The sequence below is a fragment of the Podarcis liolepis genome (genome assembly GCF_965112155.1).
Source record: "Podarcis liolepis genome assembly, chromosome: 2".
Taxonomy (NCBI): Eukaryota; Metazoa; Chordata; class Lepidosauria; order Squamata; family Lacertidae; genus Podarcis; species Podarcis liolepis.
Genome location: NC_139555.1, coordinates 31,543,843 through 31,564,173, shown reverse-complemented (window position 1 = coordinate 31,564,173; position 20,331 = coordinate 31,543,843). Strand labels below are relative to the sequence as shown.

Below are 20,331 nucleotides of genomic sequence, written 5' to 3'. Positions count from 1 at the left end.
TTTTCACAATTACTTTATTGTCATGATTACAAAAGTGCTGATTTAGTTGCTCTGGCTCTTCGACCCTGCAGAGTCATTACCCTCTGGAATGACGCTTCACACCCGGGGGGGGGCGGGGGGGCGGTGACCACTGAGGGGGGCACCAAATGCCGGCAAAACAAAGGCCAGCTGAAACAAGGGACAAATGGCCGATAGGACAATCACTTCATTAGGCGTGGGCCGGATCCAGAGGCATTTAAAAAAAAAATCAGTGCTACAGAACGGGGCCTTGACAACATCACAGAAAAAGGAAGGCAACGTGGAAAGATTTCACAGCCGTCTAGGCTCCCTCCAAAGCTGCCAAGAGGCTCAGAGGAACTGCCATGCCAGAGGATAAATTGGGCAGGGAGTAGGGAAAGTTTGGCAGCTTAAGAGGCACACAATGTCTATCTGTGGCACCTACTCTAGAGTAAACAGAGGGCCTCCCCCTGCCCTGCAACCTTAGCCCATGCCATGGGTCAAAATACGGACCACGTTCTCCCCGCCCCAGATCCTCAGTGAAGGCCTTGCCGACTTAACGACAGCCCCACCATCATATGCCAAGAGGCCTGCTCACTTGGGGTACATGAGAAGCGAAGGAGGTGTCACAAGGGATTCAAACGTTCTCTCCCCCAGGCTGAGCTAACTTGGCTCCTGCTAGTTAGAGGAATACCTCAGAAACCTATTCTCTGCTCTCATTAGTGCCCCTCCCCCAGGAGGCCCTTTGGTTTCAGGAGGCTTTGGCTGAACAAGGTTAAAGCGAGAAGCAAAATGAAGGAGGCAAGGCTTGCTAGGCCGGCCGTAGACTGCAGAGTTGCTTGCCCTATGCTACCACTACCACCAGTCACAGTTAAATACAAGGGGCCATCTCTGCCTCACACAGTAGACCTGAGGGTTAAGAGGAGACTGAGGTAGGAAAAAGGGAGGAGGCCAGACGCAGTGAGGGAAACCTTGTGTTCGTAGAAACATTTAAAAATCTGGGACGCTGAAGGGTAAGAAGGAAAAGGTGCCCGCCAGGTGTATTGCTATCAGCAGCCCCACCGTTAACTAATAGAACCCCTCTCCAGTTCACTCGTAAACATTTAAAAATGGACAGAGAACATCATTATTATTATTAAGTTTCTACCTCCCCACATGGAAACGCACTTCTGCTCCAGAAGAGCAGGGGAGAAAGCAGTGCTCAGCGTGGCAAGGTGACTGGGAGCTGGGAGGCTGTGGCACCCAACTCCCCCCCCCCCTCAAAGAAACAACGAAGGAGACTGGGAGGACAGAGAAAGATGGTGGTATTGCGGAAGAGGCAAGTTACTGCCCGTGGCACAGCGCAGGAGCAACTTCAGTCTTGCAGGGCTCCCGTAGCGAGTGGTAGCAAATGTTGCAATGCCGACGGGTAAGACGAGGGCACTCGTGGGGCTGTTGGGCGTTAAGAAGAGATGCTGTGGGGTCAGCAGGGTTACTACTGCACAGCAGACAGTATTGTGGTGCTGCTGCTAACGGCAAGGAATGGAGGCTCCAGTGAACTGCTGGGCATAGGAGAAAGGCATTGTGGGGAGAGGTTGGCTGCTCACTGCTACTGGGCACTAAAGGAGAGAGTTCTGATTGGCTGTCTGTCATACCATCAGGCACCAAGCAATGCCAAAGGGCTGGCTAGCAGCTGTGAGAGACTGTCAGGCACTGAAAGGGGGCATTCGGCGAGAGTTCAGCTGGTGCCGCAGTGCTAAAAAGGGCACTGTTAAGAATGCCTCACCTTGGCAAAGGAATAGTGTGTTATACCCGGGCACTGTGGGGGTCGTAGTGTCCAAGCCCTCCCCGCCCCCGGTCCCCCAGGTTTATGCCTCTGACTAAGGCAGGCCCTCTTCTCCCTCAGGCCAACACTTTGATCCCAAAGTTTTTGCGCAGCTGCTCCAGGAAAACAAAGGTGAGCACCGTATGAGGGACCAAGCGGACGCCAGCAGGAACAAGGCCCTAGAAGAGGAAATTGGTTATGGTCAGCTTCTGTCAATCCTGGAATCGTGGCCACAAGCTGCCACCAAGGAGGGAAGGTGGGGCTTGAAAAAGAGGCAGCTGGCAAAGGGTCCCAGTGGAGAGAAGCCCAGATTTTGATCCCATGCATCTACTCCAGTATCTGGAGCCACATGAGGCTTTTTCACTCACCTGGCATCACCTAAAGGCCAGGTAGCCTGGCATGCAGCTGCAGCACTTGGGCAGGGGAAGGGATGCAATGGAGGCAGTGGAGCCATCTTGGGAATAGGGAGGCAAACTGGAGAAGCACAGTGGCTGGGGACCAAAAGGGCAGGAATGCAGGACTAGCAAGGGCTAGGAGTTGTGCTGTCTGCATTGTGTGCCTGGTCTACTTGGTGCAATCACCCATCGACGCTTCTGCTGCATCTGCATTACCTTATAAAATGCCAGTGGCCCGAGCTTGGCTGTCTCCATTGCACAGTGCACGACACCCTGAGGGAGAATGAGAAAGAAGTCGGCCCATGCCCAGGCAGCCCCCTGTACAGATCCCATTCCTCTCCTTACAAGGCTCAATCTCTGCCAGTCACAAGTGATGAAGAGCTGCAGCAGCCAGAATGATGCTCAGGGGCATGGCATCAAGCAGCAGCAAAAGAAAAAACAGAAAGCTGGCCAGAAGGCCAGTGGTATCTATAGGATGATGCTTAGTTCAAGCAACCAACGAATCAAGAGCCTGGAAATCGGGACAGCCATTGACAGGGATCAGATCACTCACCCGATACTCCCCCTGGGAGTTCATAAGGCGTGTCTTCAGCACATCCAAGGGCTGACACAGGAATGTGGCACATCCTCCCTGCAATGAAAAGGGAGGGTGTGTGTGATGGCAGCAGAGCCTTTTTGAAATCCTGGGTTACAGGGCACGGCGTGAATGTCACCAGAAGCATGTCCACATGATAAGCTAGTTATCAGTTGGCACACTGCTCAGTGGTAGCTGGAGGAAGGGGTGATATCTCACCCCACCGCTGTGTTAAAAGTAGAAATCCAGTGATGAAGCAGGGGAGTGACAAGACATTTCTCTCTACTTGCAGACCACTGGTTTACCAAATAGTTACCTTAAATTAGTGTGTGGCGCATGCTGTGTTTTTAAGCCATGGAGCAGAATAAATGGGAAGAGGCCACAAAATCATCTTGCATGATCTGCTCTGGAATATATAGTTCCCTGAAGCGCCTCCTTCATAGTGCCCCAGACCTGAAAGAACCCCATCCCTCTATCCAGCTAATTCTCTTTCTCCCCAACCTTTCAAAGCCTTCTATAAAACCAACTTCTTGGGCAAAACCGTTTCAGAATCACAACAGCCTCATCTACACTGCGGTGCCTGCTATTAGCCCTACCTTCCTTTTTACCTTTTCCCCTTTGTCAAACCTTGCCCTCTCCATTAGTCCTCAATCCAGAGGCTGATGGTCTTATTAATTCCAAACAGGACCCAGTAGACTAACTACTGGGTCCAAGCAGATGCTCAGTAATGTAATAGCTTTACAAAGGAGCTACAAAGGAGTCATGAGCCTAGTACAGGCTTAAACAGTGTATGCTCCCCACCAAGCCCAAAACAAGTCCCAGTCAAGTATGGTAGATACTTCACCACCACCACCCACCACCCTCCCCCATATTTTTACAATCTCAGGCAGGCCAAACATTGTGTTTATCTTGGAGTGTCACCACTTGTGCAGGTCTGGTTTACTGCCCAGCTATGAGATAACTCTTATGGCTCAATTGCCAGACAATCCAACTTTAAATGATGAGCTTCCTGGGTTTGAAATGCTGTCTTTGCAGGGAAGGACTAGGACCTTCATAACAATCCATTCTTGGTAGCTCCATGGACTTCAACTTTGGACCTCCATCTCCCAAGAAGGTGGAACAAGCATCACAGCTCAAACCCCAATGAATACACACCAAAAAAATTAAAATCCTTGGCTTTGCACCCACACCCAGATATCCACTTACAGCAATAAAGCTGGCCAAGAAATGGGTGAGAATATTGTCAGAGAGGAAACCGGTCCCAAGAACCAACTGCTTAGCCTGGTCGTAGCAGGAGAGCTGCAGAGAAGCAGAAAGTTGTGAGACTGGCCCCAAATCTCCCAGCACTCATGAGCAAGCAAGCAGACTGACCTTGAAATGGAGTGTCCATTCTCTGTTGAACCACAAGGGCTCAGGCAAGACAGTCACACCAGCCCCTGCAGTGTATCAGGAGGACAAGTGGCAAAAGTGTGACTAATCCTCAGTCCTCTCGGACAAATCTCCTATCCTATCAGTACTGCCAGGGAGACAAGGAAGTTGTAGGCCTAATCCGGGGGAACTTGGGGCTCTCTAGACTACCATCCCTTATTATTATCTTTGCTGGCTGGAGGTGATGAGAGTCCAATAGCATCTGGAGGGCTGCAGGTTCCCCACCCCTGGCCTAACTCATCTTTAAAAGCCCTAAGCCAATATGCTGAGGACACAGGTGGACTGGGAAATATAGGATCTCATTCTCCAGCCTACCCCGGGTCACTTGTGCTTTTACACCCTTTTGCACAAATCTCCCACCTTGAGAAAACAATTGCTACAGAGCCTGACCTCTCCTCTCACCCCCACCCCCTTGCAGCCCCAGAGACAGTACAAAGGAACCTACAAACTAGCCTGTTAACCTTGGGCCCAGAGACTAAGAGAAGCCTTCAAACATTTTAACATTTTGAGTCAAAAGCTATTAGTGCTGTCTGCAGGTTTTGCAAATACATGCTGCCTTCTGCATCCTGCTGTCTGAATGCAGCTGCCTAGAGCCTCCCTATGGGAAGACTGGCTCTTGTGGGGAAGTCATGCATGGACTAGAAATCTAACCTGCATGCAGAGCGGGTGCCTCTTCCATTACATCTGACTAAGGACAGGATTTCTACAAAATCCTGTTTTCCCTCCCCAGGTGGCTAGAGAACATGTCAATCGATTTCATGCCTGGGGTGAAAGGTGGGCATATAGATATGGCCTTGGTGTGCATTGTGGTGGGTATATGCCTAGCTGAATATGCACACATGTGGTCTGGATTTAGGTGCACATCCACCAGCAACTATGGCTCTTTTTTGTATCACTACCTGTCCAACGGTAACCAGAGCCCCTCGACTTGCTGCCATTGAAGCTCCCGAGAACAATTTCTTCACACCCTCTGCAAAGACAAAAGGGATTCAAAGCATGGGGTATACAGGGTAGAGATCACCAGGTTGCACAGTCTACAAACAGCAGTGCTTTTCTGCTCGTCAACTCTTCAGGAACCACAGCCTCCCAGCCCCTAAGACACTGCACAGGAATGGATATTCTCTATTGCTCCCAAAGATACAGGAATGAGGTTATAATCTACTAGGTGCTTAGAAAGCAGAGCCAATCCATAAAAGACTTCACTGTATTCTAGCACAGGCTGGTTTTAAAAGGTTATGAAATAGCTCCTCATTTAGCCAAAGCTAGACGATCAGAAGCCCTGATAGGGCAGAGATACAGATGCTCCATCACAATAAAATATCTGTGGTTGGAAGATTAAAATATAAATCTGTGGTTAGAAATCAAAGCATCAGAGAAGATAAGATCTCCTATTAGATGCCTGTGGAAGAGAGAACACTGCTGAAACTAATCAGGGACAGAGGACAGGGGCAGTCGCTCAGACTGGGTCTCTCTGCTCTTGCACAGTTTCACTTTTTGAAACCCAGTCCAGCTGCCAATCTATGCGCACTTGCCTGGGGGCAAGCCACAGTGGATCTGAACCAGTGAAGGCTGCATGACTTGTAGACTCTGCGCCTTGCCTTTTCTCCTCAATTTCCAGAGCAACATGGAGCAGGAAGCTACCATTCCTCATCCTTCCACTGGACTTTAAAGGCAGGAGGGGTGGGTCTTATTTTCTCCACTTGCCAATCTCCCTCTCCCCCCATTGCCCCCCTCTAACACACACGAAGGGACAACCCTTTTAGTCTCCTCTCTCCCTTTTCCCTGGGCCCCATATGCTTGTTCTCTGTGACGCTCTAGAAGCCAAGTATGTGGTCAACTCTGAATTCTACCCGTGTGAACTCCAGGTCACCATATTCCCCTGCACTTCCCATCAGCTTACTCACCCCTCTCCCTTCCAAACGTTCAGCGGCTGCCAGACTCAAGAGGAGCTTGCAAGTGGCTCCCATCACTGATCCCAAAGAGCCACTAAACAAAGGCTGTACCTGCAACTTTCGCAGGCTCTCATCCTGCCACCGGCTTTACTTCCAGGTAGTTTGCCTTGGATGGTGTTGCCCCTTCTCCTGGCACTGGTTTTGCCAGCTTCCTAGCACCGGGACTGGCCTGTAACCTAACAGCTCCCACTTCCGTATAGAAAAGGGGGCAGAGGCTGCAGCAGATTCTCCCCATGGCCAATTTCTTTCATTCAGGGTGAGCTCCCTGTGGCCTCTCAGAAGCTCAAACTAGCCACACTGCGCGCTGACCAAATCCTTACCTTCACGAAGCACCCGATACAACCCATCCAGAGCATGTGAGTAGCTAGAAAGCAAAGAGAGGCCATATTAGACACCTAAACCCATCTTGCTGCAGCTGCTACTTCTGCTGGCCACACCAGACAGAAGGCTGCAACTATAGACTCTTCCAGATCTAGTAGGGACTTATAGAACCCTGGGCTTTGGTCGCCAGGGGGTGCTGTCCTGATTCAGAAAGGTGTCTTTGAGCTTCAAACAATTGGAATTTGAGGATCCATGCTGCCCCTCTGTGGCCATGTAGCTTCAATACAACCCTTTTCGGAGGGATAAAGGCTTTCACAGGGTCCGCCTCCTTAATGCTATTATTTGCCTCTCCCGCACTTGTGCATCTCCTGTACAACCCCCCTCTGCAATCTGGACACTCACTTGCGCCGCAGATGCACCGGCTGCTTCATGTCATTCTGCATCCTGTGGAGGGAAAAGCATCACAGCGTTAAGGACACTTTCATGAGGGCAGGGAGACAAAAGCCTCTCCCAAATCACACCCACCCACCCCCGCCACCATAGGATGCTGAGTTTGCCCCAGAGCAAGGCGGACCACAGAGACAATGGGCTAAATTCTGTGTAGCTGTTCAGAATTTTGTGATCATATACCTGAAGGAGCATCTCCACCCCATCGCTCAGCCCAGACACTGAGATCCAGCGCCGAGGGCCTTTTGGCGGTTCCCTCCCTGTGAGAAGTGAGGTTTCAGGGAACCAGGCAGAGGGCCTTCTCGGTAGTGGCGCCCGCCCTGTGGAATGCCCTCCCGTCAGATGTCAAGGAAATAACCAACTATCTGACTTTTAGAAGACATCTGAAGGGAAGTTTTTAATGTTTGGTGTTTTTAATATTCTGTTGGGAGCCACCCAGAGTTGCTTGGTGAACCCAGCCAGATGGGAGGGGTATAAATAGTACATCATCATCATTATCGAGTTGGAAGGAACCCCATGGATAATCTAATGCAGCCCCCTGCAATACAGGAATATGCAGCTGGGATCAAACCTGCAGCCTTGGCATTTTCAGCACCATGCTCTAACCCACTGAGCTATCCAGCTAGCACTAAGGAGATTTCTATGTCAGCAGAAGCATTTCTGATGGTGAAATGATCAGCCCTCTCCTCCCCCCGCATGCTGCTGCAGGGACTCTCCAAACCCCCCTGCCCACCCAAGCCAATTTAAGGGGGCACGAAGAGGGAAAACACCACTGAACTGGCGAAAGTCCTTGTGTGGGCTTATCCAGCCCCATGGAATGTCCCCGAGTTCAGTAGGGGTGTAAAGAGTCAAGTGAACAGGTCACGGGGAGCTGAACTGGGCAAGGTTGAAGCACAGCCATAGGGAAAGGGGAAGGAAGGAGACCACTGACCTGACATTCACCATGTCCGCTGGGGTCCCCACGAACCCACCGGTGAAACCTGCAACCAGAGAACAGCAGGTGAAAGGGGACTGTGCAGCCTGCACTGGCGTGGCCCGTCATCCTGCGCTTGCCAAGCCCCAGCTCACCTCCTACTGCACCTAGCAGCACCTTCTGGTAGAAGGGCATTGGCCCCTGGGCACCCTGGCTCAAGTGGTCCCGCACAGTCTCATAGATGGCAAAGCGGGTGAGGGAGTACGTCATCTGGAGAAGCAGAAAGAGTCAGAGCAGGTTGGCAGCAGCTCTCAGGCCCTGGTCCTGCCCAGCACAGGGCAATCGCTCATCAGAATCACCGTCAGCCACGCCACCAGCTTGGCAACGGCACAGCCCCTGCGCTGGCATGGCCACAGCCTTTGCATTATGGAGCTTGTGCTCTTAAGAGCCATGGCAGCAGTGTCCTTTTCGCCAATCAACAGGCACCACCCGGTATATATGCAAGAGGTGCGACCCCAAATGAAGCTCTCTTCTTCCCCAAACCCTGCTTGCCGTAGCAGAGGCCAACCCTAACACCCAACTATTCAGGAATCATAGATTCTGCAACCAGAATGATATTCAAGCAGAGCTTATGGTGACTGCAGAAATCAATGTAACCTTATTACAGAGCCGTTTGCAAGGATTGAGAATTCCCTTGCAGAGTCGTGTGCCAGGAGTGGAGGGAGCCATTGTGATGGTCAGTGCACTGCTAAATAAACAAGATATTAAAAGGGAAGAGGGATACAACTCAAGAAGCTGTCGCTTCTCTCAGCTTCTCCTCATCTGCACAAGATGCCTGACTCATCAAAGTCTTGGGGGAGGACATAGCTTAGAAGCACATGCCTCTTTTCAGAAATTCCTAGTCTAAAAACCTGCTTGACAGTCTCAGATGGCAGAGGCTATTGGATCCTTATAGTCTATTGACAATATTCTGCGGGATTTTTGCCGTTAACAAATGGCCTCTCAGTTTCAGAGACTGCAAGTCGACCTAATTTACAAAGCTCTGTCCATGAAGCCAAACACAGTCTCAGTGTTAAATCTGTGGAATATGCTTTGAAGGGTGCTGGAAGAAGCTGCAGAACTCTCATGGGTAGCGTGACGGAACCAAAAGGCTGGCATGGGGAGCCAGACAAAAGGAGCAGGACTGAACAGACCGGGGTAAAGCAATTGTTGCAGCGGCCCAACAACTCACCTGCCGGCAGAGGGAGGCACTAAGCCCACTGTAGAGGGCCAGGAAGCCATCGTTGCGAATCACACGCAAGGCCATGCCCATCATGCGCATCTTCACTTCCTGCTGGGTTTGCAGGTGGACCTAGAGGCAAGAAAAGCAGGTAGCAAACAGGTCAGGCTGGATTTGCCAGGCTCTTCGTTCTCCAAGGGATATTCCAGGGGGGCCAGGGCAAGGAAAAGATTAAGCAGCCACGGCCCATGCACCTCTGATAGAGCAAACAAATGAAACTGCAACTCCACGTCAACAAGATCTCAGGAATTCATTGTAAACATCCACTTTGAATCTTTTACTCCAAGAATACTGCCCACCAGAGCTTAAGGAGAGATTCTTTCTATTTTTAAAGCTATGACTGATATTTTCCCCCCTAGAGACAATCCCTTTGCATAAGAATTTATATTTTGCTATCCTGCTCCACTCTCCCCCATAAAATGTGGGAAAGGATTCCTAACTTCTGGTTTCCTTGCTTTTACAAAACCCTTTCCCCTCCATCGGGACATGTGGCTTGCCCAACAAAACCTACTCCTTCCAGAAATACAAGCCTTACCTCCCAGCTATCTCCCCCAATTCCTCCCAGATATTACGCCCCCCCCCCCCGTGAGCTGTAAGAAGATTCCTGCATTCTTCACCCCATAACCTAATGGGTGCTATTAATTTTGGATGTTTTTGCAATCACAGCTGCAAGGCACTTGTCCCAGCCATGGCAAGGGGCTCCCCTGGTGCCTGCATCCACAGACGAATGCTGACCCATCTGCTTCTGTAGTTTAGAAATGCAGGTCAACATTGGTTTCCCAGATTACTATCCCACCTGCAAGCACCCTGACCTCGCAGTGGAGCAGCTCGTGTTTATAGTACTGTACAGCCAACTTGGAGAGAATTTAGGTGAAAGGCTGCCACGTTGAAAAAACAACAACAAAAAAACCTTGGCAGGGCCATTGGCCAACCAGCCCTTATCCTGAAGAAGGGGAGAGGTCAATTCAAGCAACAAGAGAATGTAGGCTACACAAGTTCTGAATTGGACCCAGAAATGAAATAGTACAAAACACTTGCACTTCTCAACACTGGCCTTCTCCCATCCTGCATGATATTACTGTAAGGAACAAGGAGTCCAAGCAATCATCTGACCGGAGGTTCTTGAATGCAAATGTACCAATGTTTTATAGGCAGCTGGGGATAGCTCAGTTGGTAGAGCATGAGACTCTTAAATCTCCGGGTTGTGGGTTCTAGCTCCACATTGGGCGAAATATCCCTGCATTGCAAGGGATGGGACGAAGTGACTCTGGTGGTCCCTTCCAACTCTACAGTGATTCTATATTGGTTAGCATGTCGGATTAGCAGCTGGGAGACCAGGGTTCAAATCCTCACTTGGCCGCAGAGCCAGGCACGACCTCACAGGGTTGTCCTGGGGATTAAATGAGCAGGGAAACCATGTACTTGAGTTTTTTGGGAGAAAAGCAATAAATAAAATAAAATATATTTTATATAAATATATAAATTGAAATAAAATTTAATTTAAATAAATAAAAGCAATCAATCAATCAATCAATCAATCAATCAATAAATCCAAGAGCCTTCTAGGAGCAGGGGCTGGAGTTCAACAACATCTGGAAGACCCACCGATTCACTATCTTTGGTAAGACCCACCCTTTTAAGAAGCCAGTGGACTGAAGCAGCCCCCGGTGGAAACACACATCAGCTGAGGCTGCAGAAGTACCAGTAGCCAGGAGAGGGCAGTGAAGCGGAGGACAGCAGCTCAGATGGGCAGTGTTCCCAGGCAGCCAGTGGCAGCTCAAAGATCCCATTGTGAAGGATGAAGCTGGAATGTGCTCATCAAGCAGCTGGCAGGCCCAGCAGTGACACAGGGAAAGCAAACGATGGAGGCTCAAATCTGCAGGAATCTCCAGGGTTAGCAGCTTCATGCTGGCATTAGTGTGCCCCTGCCAGACCATAACAAGGGAAAAGAATGTTCCCACCCCATTAGGGACCAGGGCTAAGTATGCAGAATGCTCAGGGAGAGGCGGGTGGAGTGGGTGAGAATCTCAGAACAGGCCTTGCCTGGTAACTTGTCAGTGGCTGGGCAGAAAAACTTCATAGTCCCACAAGCTCCCCTCCTAAAAAAGCTATCTTTCAAGTTTATTGAGTTTGACCAGTCCACCCCCTTTCTGTCGGCTCTAAAGCAGCCTGTGGGGCAGACTTGGGCCATGTATACACCATACATTCCCACCCCCACAGAATCCTGGGAATTGCAGTTTGATAAGGGTGCTGAGAACTGTAGGACTGTGAGGGAGTAAACTAGGGTTCCCAGGAGTCTCTAAGGTGTGTGAGTGTGTTTCAGATGTATGTTGTGTATGCAGCCTTTGACATTTGACTTTGAAGAGCAAGGACCAAAGCTGGGGACACCTTGGTGCCATGATGAGTAACACCTCAGAGACCACTTTTGCTGGAGTGGGCAACCTTATGCCCCTAGGACTGCATGCATCTTTTGGCCTAAGTTCATGCAGGTGACAAAGAGATGGGGAAAGGGGCAGGGGCCAGGCCAGGCAGAAAGGAAGGTGGAAACAGGATGTAGCCTCACTTATCACCAATGTGTGGCCCCTGACAGATACCCCTGAGAAATAGGCCCTAGACAGAGAAAGGCAGTTGGCAGATCTCTTGTCTAGGTACACAAAAAATAAAGGCAGAGCAGTTGAGTAATAAAAGGGCTTAGAAAAGTTATCATTAAAATCCCAAGCAGGCTTCTGTGTGGAGATCTAGAGAGCAGGAGAGGCCCGTTGACACTGGTCTCTTCCTGGATTATAGGACAGATGTGACTAACTGGCACAGCTCGAAAAAGCCCACACAAGGACTGCTACTAGTGCAATGGGGCTTTCTCCCCTCTCCTCACCCCACATTCCCCAAACTGGCTTGGAGGGGGGAATCAGGAGAACCCTTAGAACAGCACATGGGGGAGGAAAGGGAGGACTGTTCCCTTGAGCAAACAGAAATGCTTGCCTTGCCAGAATGTTTGTTTTAGTGCGACATTTGAATTCTTCCCCATGCTTTGGCCTCCCTCTTCCTTCCTTTCTGATTGGCTTGCCCCATGTCAAGGACGAATGTGTTTCGTGTACATTTGAGGAACCTTGGATTCTGTTTTTAAAACAGAAAACAAAAAAACTTAAGAACGCCCACTATGACGACTAATGTATCTGAGAAATAACAGCAATAAAGATTACAAGGCAAAAGAAAATAATTTATCTGTACCCATTCAACAGAGTATGGGAAAACACTGCATCTGCTGATCAGGGCTGCATGCCAGAGATCATTAAGAAAAACTCTTAATGGCCCCACTGGCCTTGGACATGCCACTTTCCCTCTGTGCGCTTGCCTTTCAGGGCAGAAACTACGGTATCTGGCCACTTGTGAGGGGTCTGCACAATGCCAGAAGTGCAGAATCGTGGCTGAATGGGGCCTCTTTGTTTTTTGCAGGCCTCCATTCATACCAGGAGATACTGCCACTGAATTCAAGCTGTTATCTTGGAAGTCCTCACTTCCAAACCAACACAATTAGGCCTCAGTCTCTCAAACCAAGAAAATGCTGCGCAAATTCTGTATCACTTGACACACAGTAGAAGCTAGAAACTAGACAGGCTATACCTGTTTTACAAGTACAGTAATATTTAACAGAGCAGGGCCCCAACTACTGTGATGATAATTATGCCTTGATCTGTGCTCTCTAATTCGTAGTGGAGAATGCTAGCTGGTCAAATTATACTACACATAATGGAGTTAACTGTCCAGGGGTCCTTTACCTTTACCTTACATAGAATTAACTGGAAATGGGGGGGGGGTCTGTTCTCGTTTTTGTATTTTTATGTTTCGAACTTGCCCTGTGATCTTCAGCTGAATATAAATTTAATCAATCAGTCAATCAATCTGAACAGACTCAAGACTGTTGCCTTCAGTTAGCTCCTTGGGCACTGCTTCCTGGAAGGCAGCCAACGCCGTCTGGCCAGAGGGAGCCACTACAGGGCACACAGCAGCAGCAGATGCCAGTCTGCTGTGCCCAGGAAACGAGACACCAAGGGGTGCCAGCCGGGGCCATGCCTCTTGCCTGGAAAACGGGGTACATCTGTGCACCACGGTGGTGGTGGTGGTGCCCAGGCAGTTCCAACTTCCTAGTTATCAACGGAGCCAAAATGGCAGATAGAAATCATTGTAAGGGGGGTGGGGAGAGAGGAGAAAAGGGAAATGCCACGCCACTGTCAACCCCCTATAGCCTCCAACCCAGAGTGGGGGTGGGCTAAGGAAGTGTCTCCTCGCCTTGCCGTCGCTCGCGCTGCCTTAGACGTAAATGGTAGGTTAGAGGTGAAGAACCTCTCCTTAGAGCACTTTGCTGTTGAGCCACCTTTGCCTGCAGCCAAGCGGGGAAAGGAAGCGGCGCAAGGATTTCCCAAGCTGCAAAGGAAACACGCGGCAATATTGAAGCGGAGGGGGCGGCGAGAGACAAATAGCAAGGATGGGGCCAGCAGAGATCAGCGCAGGGGAGCCCAGGGGGAAGACGGGAGGCAGAGGGCCGGAGACGGATTTTAGGGGTCATCCGTCGCCGGGGAAGGGGGTGCCCCGTCTTCTTTCCTGGCGGGTTTCTCCCCCCTCTAACGCAAGACGCACCTTGAGCAGGTCTAGCGGGTGGGTGCAGCAGGCTGCCCCGCACGAGGCCAGGCCTCCGAAGTACCAGCGGGACACGCGTTTCTCCACCATCGCGCCGCCGGCTCTGCGTGGCTGCTGCTGCTCCTCACCTCTCCGCTGCCCGGACCCGGGAAGCCCGGCCGCCGCCTCCTCCTGCTTACCGCCGGCGCTCCCTGCACTGAACCGACGAGGCCTTAAAGGGGCAACGCCCGCCATGGGAGGGACGCCTTAAAAGAGCAACGCGGAGGCCCGGCTGGGTGTACCGGGGAGGGAGAGTAACCGGGAGAGGGTACGCAGCCTTCCTCCGCTCAGGCGGAGCCCCCGTCTTTGTCCGCCCCCGCGCATTCCGGCTTCTGGACAATCACCTTCCGACGACGGATTCTGCAGCGTCGGGCGCCGCTGATCTCCGCTGCCCGCCAAGATCATGGCTAATCTGGAAGGAAATCCTGGCTCTGTTTAAATCGAGCAGCCAAGCTGCTGCTGACTCCTTCGTTGTAAATTCACACACAGTTCCTCGCCTCCCCCCCGCCCACTCCTTTTTTGGGTTTTGTGGTACAGTATAGATAGGGAGGAGGAATTAAAGAACCTTTTAATGAGGGTGAAAGAGGAGAGCGCGAAATATGGTCTGAAGCTCAACATTAAAAAAAACCACTGGTCCCATCGCCTCCTGGCAAATAGAAGGGGAAGAAATGGAGGCAGTGAAAGATTTTACTTTCTTGGGTTCCATGGTCACTGCAGATGGTGACAGCAGTCACAAAATTAAAAGATGCCTGCTTCTTGGGAGAAAAGCAATGACAAACGTAGACAGCATCTTAAAAAGCAGAGATCACCTTGCCGACAAAGGTCGGTATAGCTATGGTTTTCCCAGTGATGTATGGAAGTGAGAGCTGGAGCATAAAGAAGGCTGATCGCTGAAGAATTGATGCTTTTGAATTATGGTGCTGGATGAGACTCTTGAGAGTCCCATGGACTGCAAGAAGATCAAACCGATCCATTCTGAAGGAAATCAGCCCTGAGTGCTCACTGGAAGGACAGATCCCGAAGCTGAGGCTCCAAGACTTTGGCCGCCTCATGAGAAGAGATGACTCCCTGGAAAAGACCCTGATGCTGGGAAAGATGGAGGGCACAAGGAGAAGGGGACGACAGAGGACGAGATGGTTGGACAGTGTTCTCGAAGCTACGAACATGAGTCTGACCAAACTGCAGGAGACAGTGGAAGACTGGAGTGCCTGGCGTGCTCTGGTCCATGGGGTCATGAAGTGTTGGACATGACTAAACAACAACAAATAGATAGGTCAAACACAATTGCAAAAGGAGAAGAGTGCACTAGCTGGCAACAACAACTCCCTGTCAAGTGTACATTTGGCGGCAAACCTGGATTTGTTCTTGCGTTACATCAGCCAAACACTTATTGTACATAATGCCATTGTAGTTTCTTGTTCTACATATGACTTTCGGAGTGCTGAGAGAAATGTTTATTGTGAAAGTGTGTGTTCCTTGCGCAGGTGGATATTTCTGCAGCCTTGTAACAGACATGACTGGCATCAAAATACCAGCCCTTATGTCTCCTGCCCCCTCATTTAAGAACTTACCCTTTCCAGGGAATGTTTGTTAAGAAAAAACTGTTGACAGTGACTGTTTGCAATATCTGAAAAACCTGTTTACAATATTAAGCCCGCATCTCAAAGCCGTGTCATATCGCCTCAATCACACCATCTTTCATTGGCGACAGTCCTTGTATTCATAGACCAGGTCTATGGATATTTACTCAGATGCAAGTCCTACTGTGTTTATTGATGTTTACTCCAGTACGTGGGTTTAGGATTGCAGGGAGCTGAATGCCACAGAAGATGGCATCCCCTTGGCAAATTCTATACACAGTGAAGGGCAACCATCACACTGGGTATCCTCACCACCATATGGAGCAGAAATATTCGCTGTAATATGATGGCACAAGATAAGAACTGTTGAAGGCACAGGCCAGCATCATTCAGCCCACAAGCATAATGTCTATTCCCACTCTTGGCTGCAAGCTATCAAGTGGCTTGCATGTGTGCAAAAACTGGTCCTCAAAAAGCAATAAGATCCTAGAGATTGGCATATTGTCTCTAACTCCAGGATAGCAAAGAGATCACTGTTAGGCTGAACTGCCATTCTTGGTGAGTCACACTGCCCTAAACAGGAAATGGTGGACCTGGAGAAGAGGAGGTTAAGGGGTGATATGATAGCCATGTTCAAATATATAAAAGGATGTCATATAGAGGAGGGAGAAAGGTTGTTTTCTGCTGCTCCAGAGAAGCGGACACGAAGCAATGGACCCAAACTACAAGAAAGAAGATTCCACCTAAACATTAGGAAGAACTTCCTGACAGTAAGAGCTGTTCGACAGTGGAATTTGCTGCCAAGGAGTGTGGTGGAGTCTCCTTCTTTGGAGGTCTTTAAGCAGAGGTTTGACAACCATATGTCAGGAGTGCTCTGATGGTGTTTCCTGCTTGGCAGGGGGTTGGACTCAATGGCCCTTGTGGTCTATTCCAACTCTATGATTCTATGACCTTATAATTTGGACCTTAGGGTGAAGGGTGGGAGTTGATTGATTAATAATTTATATAACATATAATTCTTAACTAGCACCAAAGTTTGCTCTGACAAAATATTACTTACCTTGAGCCAACACCTGAATTATCAAAGCATTGTTGTACCAGCGCCAGCTCTAGCTCGAAGTCTGCTCTCTATCAGTGTTCACTTTCTTAACACATCAAAACGCAAACAGTATGCTCCTCCTATCCCTGAACTACGTGCTCCTCCTATCCCTTGCACCGATAGAGACTGAAGATACAACAGTCTAGCGAAACCAAGCAGGCTTGTAGGCTTTGTGGGGGCCCAGAGTTGTCAGAGTGAGACCATTAGCCCTTGTATTACGTGTGATCTGATAAGGCACCACACTGTATTGTCCTAAGAGTCTGCTGGTTTCTCATCTTCTCAGCTAGGTTTGTGATAGCTGGGATCCAGGTCCGTTCATGTGCTAATCCTGTGCTGACGCAGTGAGCAATGGCTTTACCTAGAACAGAAGTGGCTAATGTAGTGCTCTCATGGCCAAGGATGATGGTTGTTGTAGTCCAACTTTGGGTACCCCTGACCTAGATTTCTGGGTTCATGTTGAGTAGGAAAAAGGCATGCAGTGGGCCAGGCCTCTGGGAGACAAGGAGTCACAGGTCCAGTTATGGAGCTCTTTGGATCAGATCCTGCTGCTTTTCTTCCAGCCCTCTGGACACTGGCTTTGCCTGAGATGAGGATCAAATTTACTGGCTTTGCCTGAGATGAGGGTCAAAATTTTTCTCATTGCTTTACACTTTCCCTGAGCTACTATACAGCTTGTTGACCTGCCTCTTGAAAGCTTCCTGGCAATGTTTATTTGCCCACACTCTCTGTCCCCATCCACTTACCCTCACCTCTTGCAATAAACTTTTCTTCTCCCACTGCACCTTGAAACCAACACAAACATGTTCTGTATTGTGATCTGAATGTTATCATCTGCTCTACCCTAGCCAAACTCTTCTCTTAGGGAACCTGTGGCTTAACATTCCATATATGGACCTTTTGCTATGTACTGGGCCATAGATCCAGACAGTGGCGTAGCGTGGGTTGTCAGCACCCGGGGCAAGGCAAGTAATTTGCGCCCCCTAACCCGTGGATTTGCGCCCCCTAACCCTAACCCCCAGATGTTGCGCCCGGTGTGGTCGGGGCCCCCTGCACCCCCACGCTACGCCACTGGATCCAGATGGCTCTGGCAACCAGAATGGCACTCCCACTTTCCTTGTCTAAATGGTAGCCTGAATGCTGCTGGTGTTCCTTCATGCTGTTAATACTGGCTGTTTGGGCTGGCAGGGGATTCAAGTTCCTTTGGAGGAAAAACCTTGGGAGCGCTTGTATGTTGGAGTATTTGTTGTTGATGGGCCTTGACCTCTTCCAGTGGAAGTGCTGGCTACCTCATAGTTTTGTCTGTTGCATGTAGAGAGAACATATGAAACCACCATACATGAAGTCAGAACATTAGTCCATCTAGTTCAGTACTGTCTTGTTTAGACTGGCCGTGGCTCTCCAGTATTTCTGATATCCCAGAGATTGAAGCTAGGACCTGTATGTGGGAGGGGCAGGAGTGGGGTATTCTGTGACGTTTGTACCATTGCTGCAGGTTGACATGCCTACCATGCATGGCTAGTGTCAGTTGGCAGAGATGCAAGTGAAACACCCACAGGCTACTGGATCTTGTTTCTGTAACTCTTCTTGTATTTAGGATTGTAAACAGTAGTCTTGCCATAGCAGCCACTGCCACAGTGGCACTACAGCACCTTTAGTAGAAAGGAGCACCTAAATATGTGCCTGACTACAATTGCATTATGCAGCATCTCAGAGATGTCTGAAGCTGAAGGCGATGTAGAAAACTGTGGAAATTTAATTTTGTGTGTTTCTAGCCCCCAGTGTGCAAAAGCATGGAAATACATGGGCAGGGTCAAATAAATGTTTCTAAACATTTCCTTCATTTTGTATTATTTGTTGCATTTTTTAAAAAACAACAATAAACAGAAATCAAAACTGATTCAAAGTCGAATGTTAGCATCATGCTCTTCTCTGAGCTGGCCAGGGACACTGTTTATTGTTCAACCTTCTCTTCAAAAGCATCCCTTCCCACTCCACTCCCCGCAAACTGCTTTAAGAGCACACACCTTGATGGATGTACTAACAAGGGCGATGCAATAGAGTTCTTTACTTCACTGGACACAGGAAGCAGGAAACCACATATTTGTTTAAAACAAAATGGCATTTAGACACACAGTATGGTTACGAGGGAGGAATTTGGAGTGCTTTAGCCATTTTGTTGTTTGAATTTGGGTGTGGCTGGAATGTGGTTTGTTTGGTTGTTGTTGTTGTTTTGCTTTTGTTGTTTTAAGGGATGGCATCCAATTTCGTTGCACTTTGTGCAATGTTGCACTTGTGTAATGACAATAAATAATCTATTCTATTCTATTTTAATATTTTCTCCCCACTATTAATACACCTGCCAACTTTGGAGGATGCAGCTGCCTCCCTCCACACTCACGGCCTCCTATAAGTGATGTATGTGACCGCAGAAAGTAATCAGGGCTTCCTAGTATGTGGAATTTCTTGCAAGAGGACATGGCTGTATCCACAGAGGACTACATCATAGCATAGGTTCTGTGCACAACCACTGAGATGCATAGGACAAAAATATCCTAAACTAGTTCTTCACTGGGAATATTTGGCATTTTGTAGTGAACTGATTTAATGGAAAATGCCTAATAAGAGACATTCAAGAAAGAAAGAGAAACCAAACTCCATGCTTCTTAGCAAAAAGCCTATGCAATTGGCCACTTCCAGGATAGACTGCTTGGAACTAACTAGCTTTTATGAGGCTGAGGAAGGCAAGAAAGCAAAAGTGGTCAAATACGGCATTACTTTCCATACCCCCCCCCACCTGCCAAATAGAACTCAGGAACAAGTCAAGGTGAAAGGTGTGACAATATGGCCTTTGGACTAATAACCCAGCTTGTTTCACTGGGTGTCTTATCTAAAACCAACTGTGAAGATCAATTCTGGCCACTTCAAAACGGTGTAGCGAAAAGGAACACACTGTCATTTATGAAGAGAACATGGAACAGGCTGAAAGAGGTTCACTGTGTCCCAGAGGCCCTTCCCTTTGTGCTCCACTCCTTCCAAGAACGGTCTCTTCCAAGCACTGACTCCCCTCATCCCTTGAAACAGGAGCTCCTGGTTTGGATAGATTTAGCTGCCCAATTTTCATTTGGTGAAGCTACAAGCCAGTGAGGGCCCGGCAGTAAGAAAAGCCGAGTTGCCTATAAATCACATCCGATGGGGTTGAGGGAAGGAGTGTAAAACTGATCCACTTGTAACAGAGAACAGCCAGGAGTTCTGGAAGATGGCCAGAGAGATTTTCCCACGAGCTCAGGTTCTTGGTGCAGAAAACAGGTGGAAAGAAACAGGGCAACTAGTATTACTCAGGGTATCTATGCATGGTGCGGACCTACACAATGCATCGTCCCTGCCCAGGATTACCTGGTGCAGAAAAACCTGTCATTTAAGTTAATACCCTGAGGAGAAAAGAGATCAGGCTTTTTCACATTCAATCTCTTTCATGGGGAGGAACAGCTCATGATGGGGAAAGCTGCCTGCAATGCAAGGCAGGTCCCTGGACCACTACACTTCTGTGTTGAGTGGTTAGTCATCACCATGCTTCGTCAACATGCTTCTCCCCAACCCGGGCTACAATTCCCATCACAGTATCAAAGAACTGAAGAGTCTGAAGGGACTCAGAGGGACATCTAGCCTAACCCCCTGCAATGCAGGAATCTCAACTAAAGCATCCGTGACAGATGGCCATCCAACCTCTGCTTAAAAACCTCCAAGGAAGGAGAGTCCACAGCCTTCCTTGCAGGTTTTTTGCAGGATCTGGTGCAAAAACGCACAAACCAGGGAGCCCTTCCAGGTGAGGAGGGACACCGGTATGCAAGAAAGTCTGCTCACACAACAC

The 20,331-nt window shown here is 49.2% G+C and overlaps 1 protein-coding gene across 1 annotated transcript; it reads right to left on the bottom strand.

Moving 5' to 3' along the window:
* SLC25A10 (solute carrier family 25 member 10) lies at window positions 1-14,091 on the bottom strand. Its single transcript, XM_083489635.1, has 11 exons — window positions 13,746-14,091; window positions 9,063-9,182; window positions 7,987-8,101; window positions 7,850-7,898; window positions 6,874-6,915; window positions 6,471-6,514; window positions 5,098-5,168; window positions 3,977-4,069; window positions 2,750-2,827; window positions 2,413-2,469; window positions 1-1,980 (listed from the first exon to the last, which is right to left on the bottom strand). Exons 1-11 carry the CDS (start codon window positions 13,977-13,979, stop codon window positions 1,879-1,881), a joined length of 1,005 nt encoding a protein of 334 aa, XP_083345761.1. The 5' UTR covers window positions 13,980-14,091; the 3' UTR covers window positions 1-1,878.
* Window positions 14,092-20,331: the final 6,240 nt, after the last annotated feature.

Bases quoted from the DNA above. Each gene is read 5' to 3' on its own strand.
- SLC25A10 (XM_083489635.1), bottom strand. From the start codon at position 13,979: ATGGCGGGCGTTGCCCCTTTAAGGCCTCGTCGGTTCAGTGCAGGGAGC. The intron at 9,183-13,745 runs GTGCGTCTTGCG...TCTTGCCTCTAG, and splicing joins ACCCGCTAGACCTGCTCAAG to GTCCACCTGCAAACCCAGCA. The intron at 4,070-5,097 runs GTAGTGATACAA...GCTTCTCTGCAG, and splicing joins CTCTGGTTACCGTTGGACAG to CTCTCCTGCTACGACCAGGC.